This window comes from Pollicipes pollicipes, unplaced genomic scaffold, assembly GCF_011947565.3.
Source record: "Pollicipes pollicipes isolate AB1234 unplaced genomic scaffold, Ppol_2.1 Scaffold_7261;HRSCAF=8764_pilon_pilon_pilon, whole genome shotgun sequence".
Classification (NCBI taxonomy): Eukaryota; Metazoa; Arthropoda; class Thecostraca; order Pollicipedomorpha; family Pollicipedidae; genus Pollicipes; species Pollicipes pollicipes.
The window spans coordinates 60181198-60203780 of NW_023597054.1; the positions used below are offsets into that span (position 1 = coordinate 60181198).

At 47.7% G+C, this 22583-nt stretch overlaps 1 protein-coding gene across 3 annotated transcripts in view; it reads left to right on the forward strand.

Moving 5' to 3' along the window:
* The first annotated feature begins 571 nt into the window (after positions 1 to 571).
* Positions 572 to 22583, forward strand: part of LOC119112049 (GATA-binding factor C) — a 55786-nt gene continuing 33774 nt past the window's right edge. For 2 of the 3 annotated variants that reach the window (XM_037236025.1, XM_037236027.1), the window contains exons 1-2: positions 16285 to 16450; positions 16682 to 16997. In XM_037236025.1, the coding sequence (XP_037091920.1) occupies positions 16766 to 16997 (232 nt within the window). In that variant the 5' untranslated portion in view covers positions 16285 to 16450; positions 16682 to 16765. Of the gene's footprint in view, positions 654 to 16284; positions 16451 to 16681; positions 16998 to 22583 lie in introns of those variants that run through there. The other variant, XM_037236026.1, reaches the window with a different exon arrangement.

The window sequence follows — 22583 nt, forward strand, 5'->3', positions numbered from 1 at the left end:
CCTGCATCCTTTCTGGCCGCGCCCCCCGCTGCTCCCTCCAGCGGCATTTCCCGCCCGGTCTGTATTGATTGCACCCTCCGTCCAGCCGGCATTAGACTGCTTTACATATCTAACTGCGCATCTTGATTCCGCGTCATAGTTTCGCTATCTCAATAAAATGGGCCGATCTCGGCTGGCCGGGGCGGAGGGCGCGCCGGGCGCTCAGGCTGCAATCAGGCCCTCGCCGGTCCCGTCAGCGCCGGGCGGCGCGGCCCGCCCGCCGCCAGGGGGCCGCTCGCGCCCACCGCCGCGCCCGCCGGCGGCGCAGCCGCATAAATAGACCGTCTTGGATCAGCCATATTCTTCTCTTTATGCGCCGCGTGCACATTAGTATACGAAGGGCGATCCCGTTGCCCTGTATTGACTAGGCAGATAAACGCCACATGATTGGCGCATTTATAAAATACCAGCCAATCAAGTTGGCTTATCGCGCGATTGCCGGCCTGTGATTGGCTGGCGGTCGGGCCGGCGGCGGCCGCGCGGCGGAGGGATGGTCCGATAAGCAGATCGTTGCAGTCGCACGGCCCGGGAAGCCGATAACGCGCGCCTGTGAAGTGCGATAAGAACCGAACAAAACCCACGCGCAGATAACGCCGCCAAATCGCCGGCAAAAGGTGAGATTTGGATGACTCCCGGAGAGCCTGTAGAGAAATCAACGCCGATGTCAGCGAGAGCATGAATTTGCCGTCGCTGTGCCTAGCGTCGGTCAACTGGTGCTTACGTACTTGTGGTGGGGCAAATCTGGCTGCGGTGTCTCCACTGGGAAACGACGTCTGGGTGCATTTGCACGCCTTGGTTTGCACGGCCGACCCGGTACGAGGCCGAATCTGTGGTCTGTGGCCTCCCGTCGTGACAGTTCCTGTTTTTGTGGGCTGATGACCTGATTGTATCGGTATTTATCCGAGCGACACATTTAGCTACGAGCGCGTTATCGGCGGCGTGTTTACCGCCTCGGGCTGCGAGCGTGTGCACATTCTTCACGATCAACTGCTTACATGTGCGCTCGCGCATTGCTGTAGAAGACCGTTGTCATGAAAGCACACACTCAGTTGACAGAACGCAAATTAGATATGAAACAATCCAACTGAATCCGTACACTGTTATGGTGCACTGGTGGATGCATATTAAAGAGGATGTACGATATGGCAAAACACGACTGGTGAGAGGTGCATATTGCGTTGATAAAGAGCTTTATTTCTTGAATGTCAAAGACTAGGCCTCTAAATGAAAGGTTTTCCCCGTGTGTGTTAAGTCAATATGTATGATTCGGCTGCATACGTTTCGGAAAAAATCCCGGATACATGAATTCACGTCGGCTGCAGGGCATCAAGCTCTGATAAATCGACAATGGCAATGTCCTATCAGGCAGAACATGCTGGTAACAACTCTATTATTTGTTGTTTGCATCGTCTAATCAATGGAAATGGAGGTCGAGGCTTCACAAGATTCAATCCCTGTATGACCCGATTGATGGATTACTTTCAAAACACGTTTTGATCGGGTCAGGCAGTGGCCATACATGTTCGGATCAGTCAAGAAGTTAACATTTGACAGATAGCATCTTCCACCTAAATGGAATAAAATGGAATATTGTAGTCATCTGCCACGCTACTGCGCGCACAAAACCCGGACCCACCAAAGCATATATACGCTCATAATGTATGCACTCTGTGTTCTATCTCTCGAAGTCGTTATTTACGGAATCTTGTTATCTATTTACCATTAATGGTAACACCACATCCGGTAACGCATTTCGGTAAAATATGAAAATCCTATAGAAGCTTCCTTTATGCAACCAAATAGTACGTTTTAATAAACGTAAGAGAGTTTGAGCAGATTCCACCGCATGATAAAATCTGACTCAGTTTGATGCCTCTAAAGGAAAGCCTTTGGTTGTCGTCCAGCATCCTGCGATATTCGTCAAATTCAAATTGCGTCGATAATATAATTAATGCAACATGTGATGACGCAAGTGCATCTGCTGTTGGCGCCAAACCATTTGTCATTTGTTATACTCGTTGAAGTTTTGAGTCGGGTGCATTAAATTTAAAACGTTGACCGCCGATATTCTCCAGATTTACGAAGTGTGGTTCAAGATCTCTGTGCAAGTAGACCTGCTTCTCATGCTGTAATCCAGCCCGCTGACCTGATCTGAACATAGCTGAAGGGAATGCTTCACATTTGAAGATACTGAGGCAAGCATCAGATATGATGAAATAAGCTCGCTCATGACTATTGGTATACTTTTTAAGTGGAAAAGACTGCTCTAGACAACAGAATTCCACTGTTAAGTAAATATGCTCCTAAATACGTCATTGTTTGATTACGCTATCGTACCTTGCACAACATTGACCGAGAGCCAGTTGACGGCCGGTTATATGTGGAAATTGTGTGAACGGAAGTCAGATAAGAACGCCTTAACAACCATATTTTTGGGCCTTGATCGCCGTATGGCTCATAGAACGGCAGGATTTCAATGGCGTCATTATGGCGTCAAGGATGTCTGGGCGACCTTGAAGTGGTCTCCCCGGAAAAATTCGCACATCTTCGTGGGCGTGTAGCTCAGAAACTAGAGGGGCGTAAGTCTCAAGGAGGGCACGACTGTGAACGGCACCGAATGATCTTTAAAATGACTATTTCAGTTCAAACCCCCATACAAATGTGGAACACTTCCTTTAAGCTGATGCATGTTCTGACATGGCAGCAGAGCTCCCTCTCATTGGTCGCATGTCTGTGGGTTAAGCTGACTGACCCGGCTCAAGGTCACCAGGTGGCGTTGGACAGGAGGTGGAGCCTGGGACATTGCCAATGATAGACTAATCGGACCGCGCTGAAACACTGCATAACACATATGTTAAGATATGCGCAGGAAATGTTTATTTCCTTGCCAATTTTCAGTGGTTTGCTTCCGCTTTGCAGCAGTTTCTGATGTGGATAACTTCATAAATAAAATGTGATCATATTTACACACAACACAGGTGGGTCGATGTCAGAAGTATACATCTATAAGTAGGTATGTCCTTCCATGAATTTTGTGTCAGTTCAATTAACGGCTGTAAAATTGAGAAAGGGCCAAGACTGAACAAAGTTTTTTGAAATGGGCGCCTTTATTTGCACCTCATGAGAGTACGTTGCTGAAGGTGACTTCTGCATGCTATGCGCAGTTTGCTCTTGTTCACGTCATTTTCGTGCGAAGCTCACTTGATTTCTTGTAATGGCGCATGGACAGGCATTTTACGAGCGTAACACTATTATTCATTTAGATTATATTTTACTAAGAATGCGACTGTCAGTGATGTAGTTTCTTATTCGGTTGGATGGGCTCTAGCCCCCAAATTTGAGAAAAGACGTTTGAATTCCGTAGAGAGACCAGTTTGTTGTATTTTTGTGGGAAAGCTGTGTCATTTTAAGACTCGGCCTCCTCCCGCAACTCACTTTGTAAGACTTTGCCCCTGATGAATGTAATATGTCGCAAAAGCTGTCAACAGGTGTAAATGAATCAGTCTGCAGCTGTAGGTGACAGGGACGGAACAAAGTCATATTTTCTCAACGCTTGTAAACGAAGTCCCCTCTATGTATATCATTACATAATGCTGCACTTGCTATGAAAAATTGCTACATGGGGGTATTACACAAAGGCAGCTCTCTTTCCATCCCACAATATTAGTTTTAAAGTGATGTGATGCGTTGTTATTAAAAGCGTCTGGGCGTCTGGTTATACCGACACAATTTTCACTTCCATCAATCCAGCTCACTTACAACGTCTTTAAGTAAATTTTTATTGGAAACAAATGTTCGGATATGGTTTGTTTTAGTTTCTACGGAGGACACACTTTGTGGAAAGAGTCTCTTTTATCCGATGATTACAGCTTAAGAAACCAGGGGGCCGGGAGGGCCACAGACGCCAAGCGTTATCCTTATATCAATAATAGAATAAATAAATTATAAAATTACAGAATAAGAAAACACTCGACTTAACATTTCTTGGGCCTTATACTGCAAGCAATGGTTAGCAATTGGCCAGCCGGCATATGAAGCATTCCACCAAATCATATTAAAGCTCGTACTAAGAGGTGTTGATAAGAGTTGTTCATGCTCTTTGTAAAACCTGTTGTCAAAGTGGACTCATTTTGGGAGAAAAAAAGAAAATAGGCGTATCCGCTTCCACAAACTCGCACCGTGCACATCAATGATATATGAAAAAAAACGCCCCAACAAATGTTCCAGTTTCGTGATTTTTGGCTGCTTCGGGTCCCACTGACGGTCTTAGAGCACCTACACCTGGATCGGATGAGGGAGCTTACTCCCTCTGCTGCCCGGAATACGCTGTTCTCGCTCGTGAGCTATTTCGTTTGCATATCATATGGGCCCGCGCTCAACAAGGTTTGGCTTCTGTAGGGCATGAGACAACGGTCATATTCCTAACGACCCGAAAGCTCGAGAATATGCGACTTCCAATCTGTCTCCACTTGTCAGATAACGACGCTGACGAAGCGCGGTTGACGGCCGGCAATCGCCTCTGGAGCTTCTGCTTACACATGCACTGAGAGACTATCACAGACCGGAGGTCAGAAACAGGTTTTCTGGCTGGCTGTCAGTGTCTTCGGGGTGCTCAAACGCCCAGAAAGGTGCGAGGGACACTCACAACGCCACTTGTGAATCCACAAGCTAAAGTGTGGACGGAGACTAGGAGCGGAATTAGTTCGGGCGATACGCGGTCAAGATTTGTCCTTTCAGACACCCACAACATTTCAGAAAACCACATACGTGGTTTCAGACGGGCCAAAAATGTACTGAACTGACGATCTTCGAATGTTATGTGAATGAAACCATGAAAGTTACGCTTTCCACTCAAGTCTCACCCAAGTCTCAGACAATGCTTGATCCGTTGAGAAGCAACGATCTTAAGGAAGAGTGCTGGCTGAAGAGGATATGACAAGCCCTCATACCATCGGTGCACTAACAAGTGATCATCAGCGGTCCTTCGCCAGTGGCCCCTTAGTTATCCGACAGCTTGCTGCGTGAGCTGTTTGTTATCCACCTGGAATCACTTGTCCCCTCGGTCTACAGACCGTCGCGAGCTCACGGACTCTCCAAAGGTCAGTACGTCTATTTGGAAACTTTTGAATGGTGCACCCCCTGTTTGGTTGGCATTGTAGTGAGCCCGCGCATGCCTAGAATAGGTGTGACCAGATCGGACCTCAAGGACGGTTTTCTAAAATTCACCCTCACCAGTGGCGTAGTCAGGATTTCCAAGCGGCCGAGGTAGGCTATTAATGTCTCCAACAGCTAAAGGACCCTTCGTCGCCGCGTAGGGGACCGCTTTTGTGATTGGGGAGAACTTTTAAAGCCCCGAAGTCTGTGCCTTGGGGACCGTTTGCATGTTACAGAAGCTCTGCAGGCATCTTAAACTGACAAACGTGTGGGGGAGAGGGGGAGGAGGGGGGGGGGGGGGGGGGGGGGGCTATTCGGTACCGTGAGAACCGCGCCACCTCCATGGGTGGATGGCCTCAAAAAGCTGATCGGTAGTTACGGCTGTGATCCTTACAGAGCGATTTGCGTGCGATTCGTTTATATAATTACAATCCAGTACCTATCAGTTTTTTTGCTTGAAAACAAAGTGGTTAGCCTGTGATACTCGCACCCTATCATTGCGCTGATATGAAAGAACTCATACGAAAAGCAAGATCTACCAAACGGATCAGCAAAGCAAGGCGAGACTTTGTAGACATCAGATGTTTTGGGCGGACAGATCAGATTTGGTGCAAGGTTCTTGCATGAAATGCTTTGGATGGCCCAATTGATTTAAAGGATCTTATGTGCTTTCAGGCTGATCAATCCATTTTTTCGAGGAACGTTTTAGGCAACGGCCGATTCTTACGCTATAGCGAATAAAGCTAACGTCTCAAAATTATATTATCTGCCACCATAATCATGACACCTGGCGCATAAAGAAGTGGATGTTCGACGCACCCTAGGGCAGATCAAGATGGCGCCTTGAAGTTGACCAACAATGCACATTTTTTGTCTTCGGAGTCCGTGTCACGGTCATGCATGCTTGGCGTGCATTGGCTCACCGCCCACCAGCTGGATGTGCTCCATCACCCCATTCTTTCGCACAAGACTAACTCTCTTCGATCACGAAAAATTAAATCAGTCTTTTCCGGAAGCCCAGATGAAAGCCAACGTGAAGTTTGGTCCCAAACGGCCTTTCCCGGTAAACCTGTCCATTTGCATACGAAACGTTTTCACGCAATCAAATCGTAAGCCAACATTTAAGTTATAAGTTATGTTGCAATTTTACAGGAAAACTACACCAGATCAAACGCCTTGCACCCGCTCGCCTTGAAAACGGTATACCGTTACGTTGGGAACATTATGATGCTGCCGAAAAACGCGTGACAACGCGAACCGTGGCTGCAGAGACATAAGGCCGTCAAGAGCATGGCTGGCTGTGCCAGGTACCTGAAGTTGAGACTGCCAGCGAGTTGAACGGCTGTGCTCACGGCCTCACGTGTAATCAGAGTAGCAGCGATACTGAAAAGATTGGTCACACCCATAAACTGCCCCGATTTGTTTCATAAAAACAGTGAATAATTGGAATTCCTAAAAGCGCTGTGAAACACCAGCAGGTGTGGAACAACGGCAATATGACCACTGATGTGTTGCTTCTTCGACTGCAACACTGTGGCATATAAGTGCTATAATTCATGGGCACACTGCATCACACACCTCTCATGGAGTTCCTGCCAAAGCGCTGAGCATAACAAAACATTTTTCTGGGATCAAAAAGAGCTGCAGCACATTACGGACCAGCTGATACTTATCTGATTGTCAGAGCTTGTCTTCCTACATTGTAACAATTCGCAGTTTTGTTCCTAGCATGGGTACCTGAGACGCCACGGATGCGCCGTTGCAGTGTTTTTGGTATGCCGGTGTTTGAGTCCATGACATTACGGCCGAAAACAGTGTGCAAAAACGGAAATGCCTCAGCCGTTCGGCCTTTGTAAGATTGAAAAAACCGCTTCCTTTGGGGCCATAAGGGTTTGTTTAGACGACGAGAATTGCACTTTCCGTTTTGTTGTCCGCAAGTCCGTCATTCTTGTGGATAGACAAAATCTGAGGTTGCAGAAATGACCCTGACTGCTGAAGACGTGATCTGAGATATGCGAAAGTCCTACAAGTACAGCGCATAACATGCAAGACTGACCACAGGTCCGCCACGTCCAGTCGGCATCAGCTCCGTCATGGCCTTCATGTGAGGTTTAAGAGATCCTGGTGACAGCCATGTTTTGTGCGTCACATTTGTTCGCTTTGTTGGAGTTTCGTTAGACCTCTTTTGAGCGATATTCGTGAGCACTTCATTTGTGAGCTTTGAGATGCACCCATTCTAGAAACATAAATATTTCATGCTCTTTTTGCCCACTCGATGGCAATGTTTGCGTCGTGGCCTCTACAGAAGGCATCGTCTATAGCAGAGCGCAAACATGGCATGAGACGTGAGGACACACCTATCAAGGCACAGTCATTCCAGTCATATTCGTGCTTCTATCTTATACATCGTGCTTCAGTCGCATTGTTGCTTCACGAAACTGACACTGATCGTCATTCGTACAGCCACTTCTCTCCCAGCAGGGCATCCGGTGAGAGGATAGTATATGCGGATGCGTCAGCATCGGTCGCGTTTACAAACAGTTGAAGTTCCTGTAGTGTAACTTTTTAAGCTCCATTAAAGCGTGCGCAACATGCATGATTACAAAACATCTCAAGGTCGCATGCGATTCGAAAGCTGCCAGTCGCTTTGCCGCACTAGACGGAGTGGGCTAGGTCCACATGTTATGTAAAAAACCGAACGTGCTGGAGTCAGGCAGTAAGGGATATCGGATAGACTGGGACACCTTGCATCGGATTTACGTTATAAAGAAGCATTGCGAGTGACATTGTTGAGCAACTTCACTGGCTATTTGTCCCCTACATATACTGAAGCGCGAGCAATTTTATAACAGCTCCTAAGATTTCTTCGTTTAACCTTGCTGTGAATCAGCTATGCTTTGATACCATTTGAAGAACATATGAATACGAAATACATGGCTTGCCTCATTGGACCCCACCTTGCCTTGCATGTCATCCGTACAACGTGACTTAAAAACACAGTCTCATGATGATAAAATTTATCTTAAAATGTTTAAGACGAGCTTTCGACTCTGGCCCTTCGTCGGTTCTGAGTTGTGGCAAAGCCACCGTCGAACATTCCATTTGCGCGATAAAAAACTTGTTCACTTATGGGCATGAGTAATCGCTGACGAAGCTCATCATACGAAGGAGGATATGATGTACTGGCGACTAGATGCATGAATATCGTACAAGCATGATATTTTTTACACTTGCATCTTACATAAAGCTTTTTCACAGGAACCTGTTAGCTAATGTTTTTCCACACATACATCGTCGTTTATCGAAATCCTCGCGGAGAGGGCTCGTCCTTGGTTCTGTTTTTTTTTGTCTTGCATTACGAAGGTGTTCGTTAAAGCGCAGCATAAGGGGGGGGGGGGGCGTTTATTTTCCCCTATGTAGTTGACACCCTAGCACATCGGGTATCGGGTATTCTGGTGCGATCTGCCTTAACTCCGCCGTCCTGCCCATCATGCAACAAAGTTTGTAATGCGCTTCTGGGCTTCTGGGGTCCAGGGTAAGAGTACACATAAAATGATGTAGGTGAAATAACTTGCAGCGTATGTCGGGTCATCTACGTAGGGGAGACAACACGCTCTTTCAGGTCGCGCTTCAATGAGTACCTCCCCGGTGATAAAACCAGAATCGAAGACACCCCTTTTGGAGACCATGTCGAACAAACCCACCCCGACGTTACCATCTCTACTCATGTTAAAATTATTCACAGATGGAAGGACGTAGCAAACCTTAAGATTACCGAGCCTCGGTGTATCAGCAGAAAAGGCCTGTACTGAAGACACAAATATGTGCATCGAAAATATTTGCATCACTACCATTTGGATCACATAAGACATCAAGTGTGCATTCAGCAATACATCGAGTGATGCCTGGCTGCAGTGATGCGTGAATGTACCTTTGTTTTTGGACTGTATACTGATGTGAATTGTAATCTAGTGGGCTGCATTGATTATACCTTACGCACTTCGGTGTATATGCTGCGATGAAGCCAACCACGAGGGCCTGGATTACTGACGATGTATGTGACAAAAAGCTTCATTCAGCATGTCCATGTGGATCCATGCATCCAGTAGCCAGCGTATCATATTCCTATTTGTATAATGAGTTTGGTCGATGACTACCCGTGCCGATAATAGAGCAGGTTTTTTAAGCGCGCAACTTGAATGTTTGACGGTGGTTCTGCTACAACTCAGACCCGAGTTGAATGCTTGTATTAGATTTTTCAATAGAAAATTTGTCATTATGAGACTGTGTCTTATTAGTACCCTGCTACGCCCGTTGAATTATGAGTCCCAAGCCTGCAATCTGTCATGTAAAAGTTAGAACTTTGACCCTTTTAATTTCCTCTGCGACACATCGTGGGGATAGTGTTAATATTGATTGAGTTATAGATTGAAATCCATCTTCAATTGGAGATCCTCTTTTTGATGCATCTGTGATGGCAGGGTGTATTTACACCGCCGCAACATCTGGCTACAGGTACCCTGCGCACGGTTACGTGGTCCCACACCATAGCTGCATAGGCGACAATGCAACATGGTTAGGTATCCCTACACAATCCATCGTCAACGTCGCGTACACTTGATGCACCTGCGCCTCAAAACAAGGCGTACGTTTTGAAGTGTATAACATAACGAGTAGCATCATTTGGCGCTTACGAGATTAAATGAACAAATAGTTGAACGTTTGCTGATGACATGGGCACATCCAATGCTGATTTACTTGACGGATTTACTTTCCTTCCTCATGTTTCTGAGCTATTCATGGAAGTTGGCACATTGCTGTAAGAGAACACCCGAAGTCCTGCGGCGCGACATGAAATTCTGCATTGCTTTTCCAACGTTCCACCTTTGCATTCGCATTTTGACATACATGCTTTCATATAGATGAAGATCACAAATCAGTGACGCAATTGCTCTGTACGGTAATCACTCAGCTATCATCCAAAACCATTTTATTTTTCATCTTTGGCTTCCCGCGCACATCTTGCATTGTACAGCGCGGGTGCCCGGTCAGGCATCGGCAACATCTAACCGTAGCAAAATGTCCTGTGTTCTTTAGTGATGAGTGTGCATTGTACTGCGGCGCATTCCCAGCGAAGCTCCGCACTCAGTGCGCCACAACCGTGTCTAAGGAGAAAGATGCTCACCTCACAATCCGACGACATTGTGCACAAGACCAAAATCAAAGCATCGTTTGGCTGACCGATATGGAAAGTCGGCCGGAGACGGACCGAGGAGGCGGTCTGTGGTGGGTTTTGCAAAGCCCAGCGCCAATTTGCGCCATATTTTCATCGACCCGCGTTAGCAACCGGGCCAGCAGCTGCGCTGCTCCACTGCACGGATCTGTGCTGTCTACACTGGTCCGCGGGTCTCCTTTTGCTGGACATGTTTTCGGATCATTAGCGAATATTCGGTTAATCTACACATTTTTGATGGGCTGCTGTACTGTCCACAGAGCATAACCTAAAGAGGGCGCAGGTTGCATTGTTGCTTTGTGGAACTGGTCACAGGCCACGTTGCATTGCACTTTGCAAGTTGCATTGCATTGCGCTGCATGAAAAGGTCACTCTGCGTTCCGCAGGCTTGTCTGGCTGTAGCTACTACAATAGTAGGCAACATTCTTTGTTGAAGTGTACACCTACGTCATTGCCGTTTTCATGGCGCACGAACCTGCATACCATGCTTATAATATATTCTGAACCCATAGTCACCGAGCGCAAGGCCTCCACCATTTTGAGCAGACGCATTGTAAAAAACGGGGGCCGGCTGCATTGCTATGAAATGGTTTTGACATAGAGCACGAGGCATTGCTTCGTTTAGATGAAAGAACAAGCAGCATAACTTCGTGAAGCGTATGACTATGGACATGGAATCTGTGGAAAGGGTTTGAACTTGGCTTGGGGCGTAGAATGTACCCCAGCTTAAGGGTAAGTTAACGTTGGATCTGTGGTGGTCATCATAAATTACACTTCTGCCCAGTTGGGCACGAGCTACAACCACGCTAAGCAGCTGAAAACATCACGTAATGCAAAAAGCTCCTCTTAGATTTCTTATAAGATAATCTTTACAAACCGATTTTCCGGGATTATACACGTCGCAAGTTTGAGTGTATACACGAGATGATCCAGTTCGACAAGAACGTTTGCAACTGGAGGGAAGGTGATCCAGACAGTACGCCTGTTCTGAACGAATTAATCTGTACTCGTGTTGCTGTAACACGCCACAACCAACGCGGCTTAAATGAAGTAAAATTCATGGCTTTTCCAGCCGTCTGGTCAGATATATGCTGGTCTGTTTGGAAATGGCTCGCACCTCTGCTCTACCAGACCATCGTGAACTTAGCTTATCACGATGAGTTTTGGTGGAATTAGCGGCATGCAATCACATCTAACATTGTACCCGACATTGGCTCGCTTTTGCAGCATTTTTGTTCATATTTCTTACTTTCATCTATGTTTGATTTGATTGCAGGCCGACACCATTCGGTAACTTTTTAGGTCGTGACGTTTAGACACGAAAATATATTTTTAGTGTTTTCTCGCCACTGAGTAACAGTTTGAAGTCCCTGTATTTTAGCAACTTATGAAATAATTGTCCATTTAATATGATATTGGAAGGCATTGAGCGATCCGTTTTGATTGGTTGCGTCTTATGCAGCCTACTTATGCATTAGAAGGTGCGCAACTGGTGCCTTTTTCTCCCCGGATCTGTGTGAATCTTCCGACGAGATAGAATTAGCCCCACCGAGGATTTCATGATATGACTTCAAGCTGTAATTACCTCCGCCGACGGAACTGGTGGGCAATTACATAAGTTGGCTGAAGTCATCGCTTTACGACTTCGCTATTGTTAGGCTTATCTTTGTAATGACAAAACAGATCACGACAGGTCCTCACGAATCACCTCTCAAAGCTACCGTAAAACTTTTGCATAATCTTGCTGCCACTTGTTAGAGAGCTCTTCTATTATCGGATGGCTAAGCTCTTCTACACATTGCCGCATATGAAAACGTCACGATTTTGACAAAAAAGCCACTGACACTCTTCCTCACACAAGCATTGTGACAGGGGCAATCTTCCACGTAATCATAAAAAATATCGTAAATTCTTGTTAATCGCAAATAATCGTAAATTACACGCCTCCAGCTTAGCAGAATCGTTTTTATCTCACATTCCAAGCCCGTCATTTGACAGACCTCTGTGGTACACACTCTATAAACAGCACAGGTAAGTCGAGAAATCCAGTTAAGAAAAATTATTCCGTTCGACATTCAGAACAATGGCGAGCAAATAGTTAATCACAATGAGCAAATATGCAGCCGTGCGTTCTCAGTGACGTATCTGCTTCTGGCTAAGTCATCACAAGATAAACTGCAGGCAACGCGTAACTCCAGGTAGAAAAATCATCATGTCAGAACCATTATATGATATAAAGCGATTGCGTACACGCACATGTCTTTGAAATTTAAACCGTGAGACAGGGAACCCTGGCCTGTAAAGGCGTTAGTCCACCGAAAACCGTTATTTTTCAGTCACTCACTTTAAAAAAACTGCGCTGTCTTCTCCCGATTTATTCGATAGGCTTCTACTAGGGCTTGCTTTTTACACCGCAATCATTCCGCGGAGTTTTAATATCAACACGGACCTTGTAGAAGGCGAGTGCCACGGTTAGAAGTGCCGCGCCATCATGGCACTTTCAACTGTCGCAACGCTTTAACATACGGCGGCGCGGCTAAAGACAAATTGTAGTAGTGATTAGAGTACAGTTGTAGGAGCTTTTTTGTTCTTTCATGCCTTTAAACAAAAATGCACTTCATAATTTTTTGGCAAGTGCAATTCCTCTCAATGACTTTGTAGGTGCAAAGAAAAACACATGCAAACACACGCGGAAATTTGGTGGACACAATGCATTTCTGCCGACGCCAAACCATTGAGTCCCCAAGGGTTTGTCTTTTTCGAGGTTACACATCTCGAGAAGTTTTACTTCTTGCCCATGCGCACTTCCTAGGACATGGTTTCCATCCCCACACAAATGTTCATGAGTTTACGACACGCACTAAGGGAGGAATAAGCATCAGTCCTGCCTTTTACCGCAGTGCCGTGCTAACGTTGCGCCCTGTCCTGCCTGTGACCCTGAAATCACCTCCGTCTACTGGCTACAGCAACGGCGGGGTTGGGACGATCCCAGCTGGGTCAGCCGGTAAGGGTACTCCTCGCTGACGACTAGAGCAGGGCCCGTGAGTGAGGCCGCTTCTGGATGCGTCGTGTACAATACTACATGCACGTGTCGGTGCGGTGTATGCGTGCTTAAGGGGAATGCAATCTAGTTTCCGTGATGACGCCATCACTCGCTGCAACGCTTCAGACCGGTCTCGAAGACCGGAGGCCAGTTTGCACCCCGCTGGCAGTGGGCGTGGAGCTGAGCGACGGGGTGAATGGTACTACATGCTGTTCTCGCGCCATTATCTTCCATATTACATGCCCTAGTTGCGATTAGAGCATGAAACCGTACTTGATACTCTACTCGCGCCACGTTCGTGCCATCGCACCATACTGGCCGTCCAGTTACCGACTGCACGGTGTGCAGGAATGGCACAGAAGAGTTCATTCATGATTTATTTACGATGCCAAAAATTGGTGCCGTTTCGGACGGGGTTACTTCGATAACGCGTACGCTTGTATGCAATGCGTACGACTTAGAGTTGGTGGTGTGTGTGCGTTCGTGACCATGCCCCCGCCGTCACAGGACCTTGTGAGACGCTCGATGAAGTCAAGTTCGTCAAAATGTGACCAATTAGCCCGTCTAAAAACCGATGCCTCCGCTTCCCACCGAGCATCGCTCATCTCAGACGTCACATATTTGCTGTTGTACGCAAACCGGCCGTCAGTTGCCAACACATCTCATCAAAATAGCCTACGCACACATGTGCTCAGAGCTGAGAACAGGTTCGGCCATGGACGTGCATGCCTTGTTTCAGTCCTCGAGCCCGAGGAGGATCATGTCTAATGCCTCCTCCAATTATGATATGAAATAGTTATGTTTTACCTCGCCCCTAGCGGATTTGCACGCCCATCCTTGCTCACATCACACAAAACGCTGAAATACCTACATGGGTTTTGCCTCGGTTTTGTGTTTGTGACATGCGTTTGTGAATGGGACGGAAGTATTTAGGGTTCATCCCATCATTAGTGGCATACATATGGCCTCTTGATGCTTTTTTTGGGGGGGGGGGCTTTTCGACGGTTTGACCTTTTGATGTTTTTGACGGCAGTTGGAGCCAGTCTATGGCAGAAAAAGCCTTTCCAAACAAGAGGACTTTTCTCCTGACACACAAAAACCATCCGACGTCATGGAAACCCCTGTCAGGTCATCACACCGCTGGGGGGCCCGGACTTCACTTGGTGCAAAAGCCTTTTGAGAAGCGTTCACCGAGAGGATTCACAATTTGTTAATGAGCATTGCTCATTACGGTCCATCATGATAGACCGTTCTCCCGAGTACGCGCGTGGTTCATGCTCTGGTCTCACGAACGACGCGTGTGGAAATCGCGCAACACCAGTACTCCGCCGTTGCCTCGGAAAGCAAGACAAGTCTCCCAGGCCGATCCTGTCCGCCCGGCCCGCTTCCGCGCCGTAGAATAGAACAGTTGGACTAGCTTGTGCACGGAGAGACGATAGCAGATATTACTTCGTCAGATTGTACGGCCTCTGTTCGCAAGCATGCTGATTCGGGCCGCCGGATCGGGTGAACCGTGCGAAGGGCTGTTAACGTTCCACATCAACAGCTACTATTTATCAGAGCAACCATAATGCCTCGCCATTGCTCGCTTCTAAGGCAAAAACCTGCGCCGTTTGTGCGCTTAATCAATGCACGGACGTGACGACATTCGAAATTGGTTTTCATAAATTGTCAAGTAAATTGCATATTATGTTTCCAAGCCGTGATAATGAGCTACACTTAGGGCAGCAGTGGTTAATGTTACGAGCATGAGATATGCTTCAGTGAGTGGTTAATGCACGCCTTGCATACCATTCACAACGTGAACCGTAACGTAGGCTGCTAGTTAGCATCGTCAATCGCCAATTATACCCGCACTGATGCGTCTTATCATCAGGAATTTAGACGGGCTGTTTGAATTCACCAGCCTTCCAACCGCGCGAGAGGCTGCGGCGCAACTCAAATGAAAGTATCCATGTGGTTAACAAGGCATCAACTCCGTGGCGGTAGGTTTAGCATGGGCACATGCGATATGAGCGACAGCTATTGTTTCTGAAGCATTGGATTGACTGGCCCCAAATGCTGATCTTCCCTTTGCTGCTAGTTGCTATGCACCAATGCGCCTACGGTAGTCCAGTTAATCAGTAGTGTTACATAAATTGCATACGCTGATAATGGCCGCTCCCAAAATGTAGCTACATGGTGCGGGCAATCACCAGCCATTTGTTTGTTTCTTTCCACTTGAGATCTTCGTAGGCACACATCGCTTTGAAGCAAAGGCAATGAGACAGCAGCTACCAATTGTTCGCTCATACACACGTGCTTCTTAGCAAGCTGCCAGGGCTAATGAGTCACCAATTACGTAGCTGGAGCGGTGTGCGGCGTTTTGAGGTCGATTGCCAATAGCAACCGTCTGCATTAATAATTAAGCGTGAGTGGTCGACCTCACACTCTTGATTCGAGCTCACAAGGGCAGTTACATTAACGGGACTGTAGCGCTGTTCAAAAAGCAGAACTTAAAATAGGTTGCTTAGCAACTGTTTGGTTTGTTTGTTTCGGCAGTGCCTTAATCAACCACCCGCCTAACATGGCGAAAACAATGCACGAAAAAACAGAAGAGCTCCACTTTCTGGTCCACTGGAGATAAAGCTTACAAGTATTTCAGACAATCCCATCGGAAAATTACAGCACGCTGCGAAGAGCCGTAAATCTCGAGCGCGTCCGGCACCGCCCATAGTTCAGCGCCTCGTCCATAGATGGCGCCAGCGGTCCGGTTAGACTCCGCCCGCGGGCCGGTCGGCCGCGCGGCGACGATGGTAGTCGGCTGTTCGCCCCGGCAGCGGTTGGCGGTTGCCCGGGCGGTTTTTCTGCACTCGGTGTGAGGCGGCTGCGCGGGTCGGCGGCGATTTTGCAGTGCACAGGTGTGATTCGGTCTCTTCTCAATGTCGACAAGGCGGTGGTGCCTGCGGTCCCGACGGAAATAAAACCCGCCGCCCAGCCAGGTATTTACAACAGGTCACTCAATTTTTAACTCACACATTTATTTTCATCCCATGTAACGTGCCCATGCCCGGTGCCTGACGGCGCCCTCAACCCGGCAGTGCGGTGCGGTGATCCCGGGCCTGAGCGGGGGACGCCCCGCCAGCCGCGCGCGCCGGCCGCCCCGGCCCGGTTTTGCCGAGCGGCCGCTCCGCCGCCGGCTCAGCGGTCACGCACGTGCCCCTGCGTTGCAGCGCCGCCCAGCTGCGCCGCGTGCCGACGCCGCGCGACTGTCCGCCGCGACCCAGCGCTGCGACCGGGCCGGATCGGGCCGGAGCATGGCTAGTGAGTCGGCGGGCCTGCAGGCGGCCGTCGGCGAGGGCTCGCAGCCGCTGCCGGCGCACCGCGCCTGGTACGAGGCTCAGCGCTCGATGGACGCCGGCGGCGCCATCCCGCCCGAGGACATGGAGATGTTCTTCCCGTCGATCGACGGCTCGACCGGCCGCGGCCGATACTACGGCGCGTCGCACTCGGCGGCGGCGTACCCGGCGCACACGGCCGACTGGACCAGTGAGTACCGCCGGCGCCCGGCCCGAGGCCCGCCGGCAATGTCGCGCCACCGCCGCTGGAGTGCGAGGCTGGCCTGGTTTTCCGAGGAGCGCCTTTCCCTCCCCCTGGTGCGGGAGTGTGGTCCCGCCGGTTGTCGGACCAGAGGTCAGGTCAGGGGGCTCGGTCCGGGTGCGAGGAATGTTCTGATTGTCCTGGGGGAGGCCTGATCGTGCAGGGGATGGGCGTGGGATGCGGGTGTGCCGTGCTGAGATGGTGTCGCTATTGTTACGGCACCGTGCAAGAGGCACTGTGTGGTGTACTGAAATAACGGGCTCGCGTCACCAATTGTTTACTAGAAAGTATTATTTTCTGGTAGAACTTGGCTATACAGAAGCTCAGAGTGAATTTGGATGAGCTCAGTTTCACAGAGGCGCCTGGCTATTAAGCTTAGAGTGAAGTTTCAACCCAACGCAAACAAGTCGCGTGGCGTATCCGCACGCTGAGCCTCGCATGTTTCTAGAACTACCATATCCGACATGAATTACTATCCGCTTGCACTCAGGAACAAGCACGCTCTTCACGCGGGTTTTTCGTCACGCGGTTTGGTGATTCCTACAATGCGAATCGCCTGTTACACTGCCGTCCACCTTGTTATACTTCTGGCGTCACTGGTCAGCTCGGATGACAGCGCGGCTGGCGCTGTAGATAAATCACCCGAGGCCTATTCATATCACATCACACTGGCGCTGCAAACCGCCAGCCTCAGCGACGGTGTCGTCAGCGCCGAACCCTTACGAATGCATTCATACGTCCAAATTCTTCAGCAAACTCGCCATCGCTGACGCCGCATGCGACGCACAAATGATGAAGTCCAATGTGTCCAGGGGCACACAACCCTCACTCTATGCATGGAGCATGCTGCCTAAACTGAGGCGATTCCAAGCTGAGCTGATCGAAGAGGTTTTTGGCAGTTTTGAATCAGGCATAATTAAGTGAGCTTAGATTATACCAGAGGGGACGCATCAACGCTGCCATAGTTTCGCCATTCACCGACGAAACTCGGACGACATCAGCGGGTGTCATGAGCGAATAAGCTGGGAAAAACAACTCTCTGCTTACCTGTGTTTACACTGGTCGTTTGTTTATCGGGCTTGATGTTTGTCGGGGACTCTTTGTGGCATTAAGACGCATTAGCATAAGTGGGAATACAAAGCTCTTCTTCGCCCTTCGCGGTCGTTGATGTCGATTGTTCGCCGTTCTTTGGATAGTACACCAAATGGCACATACTGTACATGTAGGACTATTTGATGTCGGGGCGCATCAACTGCGTGGCTGTTTCGCGGGGTAGGCTTGCAAAGAAATATGAATGCAATACGGATCATCACTCAACTCATGACACCTTAAATAACTCAATAATTTATAGGCTTTGCACCGTCTTAATGCATGGGAAATCCCTGCTGGAAGATCTCCAAACGTTTTGTTTGATATTTTGCTTGTGACGTGTTGCGCTAGTAATAGTTGCACAAACGTATGTGACGTGTGTACTGCGCCACACCTATAGTTGGAGCTACGTAAAAGGATTTGAGAGAGGCAAAGTCCGGATTCTCTATAACGTTTTTATATTTCTGCTGTTATTTTGGAGTGTGTTGCAAAATTTTGGTTATGTTGGTCGAAAATTGAGAGGCCCACACGACATTGTGGTGGGGAAAGGCGCGTGGAGTAGTCCCCTTCCAAAGAGGCACGAAGCGCCACCCAAGGCCGCATCTTCGCTCGATCTCAGCACGCTGCTAATTTTGTGGTTCATTCTTAAGAAGAGAAGCATTTGTGAGATGAGATGACATCAGGTTGATGCAATTTGAGCCTTGGTGAGGGATTTAATGTGAATTAAACATGGGTCGGACAAGACATTGACTGAGCGCTGCTGAGCTCTGCGGCGAGATGTCATGCAGGACTGACCCAGAAGGTTGAACAGCGTAATCCATCAACAGCGATAGGATGTTCACTCATCATTATGTCTGCCGCCATCGTCGGCAATTTGGCATCCTATCGTTGGCAGAATATAACACTTCTGACCATTGTGCTTGACGGCATTGGGCTTACAGATGTTTCTAACCATTTAATGCTTGGGTACTTATCCACCCTTACCTTGGCTACTCACTATGTTCAGTGCCGTTTTCACCGTTTGGGTAGAGCAGAAGGACATTTTCAACATAGGCGCCAAATGTCATTATTCTCACTTCCATGATTGCCATGAAATGTTTTGTGATTAATGCTGGGTATGGTATAGACCTATCCTCGCACACGTCCTCTGCGCACGTGCCTTTTCAAAAGATATTCCTTCGACACATGTTCACTGCAGCACGACCTCACGGGCCCAGAGCACAACTGAGGTATTTTATTATCTAGTTTATGTATTTTAAACGTTTGCCTTTCACTGTAACCGAGACGTCCGAGAAGAAGAATGGCTAAAATTATTTCCTGTCAAAGATTCATTTCACCGTTTTCGTGGCAGTGATCGGCCTTACGTTGAATAGAAGAATGCTCTTAAGTGACGACTTTTCCTTTTACAAAGCTGACACGTGCATGTTTTATACGCGCAGGCATGTCGTACAACTTGGGGTTGAAAACAATTGGTCATGTATATTGGTTACCACTGGCGGCGTGCGGTAACGCTGTCCCAGTTACGTTACGCGTCAAACTATTTTTTGTGATGATTACATTTGTCATTATTTTAGATGATACTGCCATCGTTTATCAGCCGATTGCAGTTAATTCTCACATTTTATCCACGATATCATCCTGCAGAATTTGAAAACCTTATTGTTCCATTCCAGAACACATACAAAATCCTCGACCCAGAAATAGTACCGTGTTCAGCTGCGCTCCAGAAAATATGTACATGAGGTGGTTATACATAAACATTTATTAGTTATATTACGTGAGTTGTTCAGTGCAGCTGCGAGGAACATCGCACAAGCATGAGAGCAGTTCTGATGTCCTTATTTATTACTGAGCAAATAGGCCAGCCTCAATAGGAAGAGACATGGTCTCCGTCCTTTGTCGCTCTCTTTTTCCTCCTAGTTACTCAACGAGGAATTAGGTCATCAGTGCTGTTTATAGTAGTCAAACGATTATTTTAGATGCACTTCTCTGTGATGAACCTGACTGACGTAATAGTGAAATAGCCCACTTTTTCGGCAATGCTTTCGCCGGCATTCATGAGTCATGTGAATGGTCATTGCCTACCCACTTCATGAACGTTCAACATTAACCTGATATTGACGCATGAAAGACGCCAATTCTCGAGTGTTAATGGCCCACCCACTTTGAGATAAAATCATGGATCCCTCCCATGGACTCCCTCCCGCGTTCAAGTGCGACTACTTGCCTATGAATGCTGAACATTTGATTGGGTGGGGAAATGATTCTAAGGCCATGCTGACACTTTTCACATTACGTCGTCGAATACTTTGCTACCGCCATGACCATTCTCAAAAGCATGATACCTCGATTAACGTTTAAGTATTTTGATGGTGTGCGTTTTGTCTCCTGTGACTCGGATTCTCGGGACGGTCATAATCTTATACCGATGTCCTAATGTACGCACAGTGTGCCGAAACGTCACTAAACCGTGCCATCAGAATTCAATTCTCTGAGGAATTAGAAATCATTACATTTCAGCCCGTAACCCGTCATTAGTTGATCTCGAAGCTCTTTCCGTCGAAGGACATCAACGTCAAGCATAATAAACCTGAATCGAGTATAATGCATCGGGTTTATTCTTTCAGACTTCATTGAGTCGGGGTTTGTGTATTAACGGTCTCTGTATAAACCGAATGATGATATAACATATCCGTTCTTATCATGTAACCGCTCTTATGACAATTCCTGTATTACCTTTAAATAGGATCCGTTGGTGTTAATTAAGTCATCCTCAATGGGTTTGAGCGGGGGCAGACACGAGAGTCCACACCTCCAGCAGTTGACATCAGCTGGTTTCCACAGCCACGTAGTTGGCCCCGTTCCCAGTCATTCATGGTGTGGTGAGCTCTTCTAGACCTCTGTCCCTTTGGGTTAGCCCACCACCGTTTGAGCAATGCGTGGATTGAATGCTGTTAGTCTGGGAACCAATTTGGACCGGATAACATTAGGCCGGATCGCCATGTGACCAACACACATTATTGAAGGTTCCGCATAGCCCGCTTTTCCGCTAGGCAGCAATCAATAACGGTTAGCTTGCAACAAACCAAAACTAAGTGGCAAAAACATAGATGTACCTAAAGGAAAGAAAATCGCGAAGACTTCATGCAGACCGTCCTGATTTCATACAGATACGGTTGATATTTGAACAGCTCAACTATCACACCATTGATCAGTTTCTTTCAGTGATAGCTGGCGGACTCATATTTGTCATAGATTAACGACACCTAGTTGAGTGGATGGCAAAGTTAATACCTACTGCACGGTGAGACTCCTGTGACAGCGGACTCAGTTGTGCTACTCTGCACTGAAAACCGCAGGTTTGCATGCAGCTCTGAACGAGTCGTTGTGTATCGGCCATTTCGGTGCTTGTCTCAGGTCACGACCTTCACGGTCCGCCTGGCCTTCGGCTTCGCGTCACTGCGCTGATAGCAGAGCGCGGCGGCACAGTTGGCGAGGTCAGGATGTTGCCTGGCCGCCATGACGCAGTGGAAACTGGCACTGCGACCCTAACTGAGGGGATCGATAGATGTGTCATACCGTCATGGCTAACCCAGCTAACATAACCAGGGGTTGCGGTCCGTACTCATGGACGACGACGCGTGCTTTTTGAACCGAAGAACCTAAAGGGTGTTTATAAGTTTATAAAAGAACCTAACTTAAAGTGGGTGCATGAATACCCCACAACACATCCCAGCAGTCTTGGACCTGGCACACTGAGGCGCAGTCAGGTTCCTAGACGTTTTAGGCTTTGGATCGATTGAGTTCAAGGAGCATTTGTGTGCTCTTTAGTTTACAGAATGAGAACAAAATGGCAATGCATGAGAATGGCCTTTTCACCACAGCTTGTGCGGAAGAACAGTAAGATGACCGCTTATGCGATGTTGGCTTCGGCTTGCTGGCCTTAATGTTGGCCAAGTCAAAAAGCTATGAAATGATTAGAAGGACACCACAATACGCGGCAGCACGATTTTAATACAAAGCTGGTATACAGCTGGTACATGAAGCTCAAATGGAATCCATGTTAAAATAATAATAAGCCATATGTGGCAGCGCAAAGATTGCACATCTGGTAACTCTTCTGCTCTACATCAAGTGGTGCGGTTGTCTCCCCTGGTTTCGCTTCTCACGTGATGTATTTGGTCAAGTGACGCCCAAATATGTAGTCATCTTAAGCCGCGAGGGCTTAATGAGGCATCACATGATTTATAGGATTTCATGGTGTAGACCGGTCGTCAATGGAAAGCTTAGGCTCCAACAGAATAACACTCGTAGCACATACGTTTCTAAAAACGTAATAAATTGTTGCGTTAAATGCTGGCGGCAACACTCCAAAAATCAAATTGAAATTGAGAAATGGCAACATTTTCTTACATCAATTACGAATAAAGCTAGCAACGACACGGC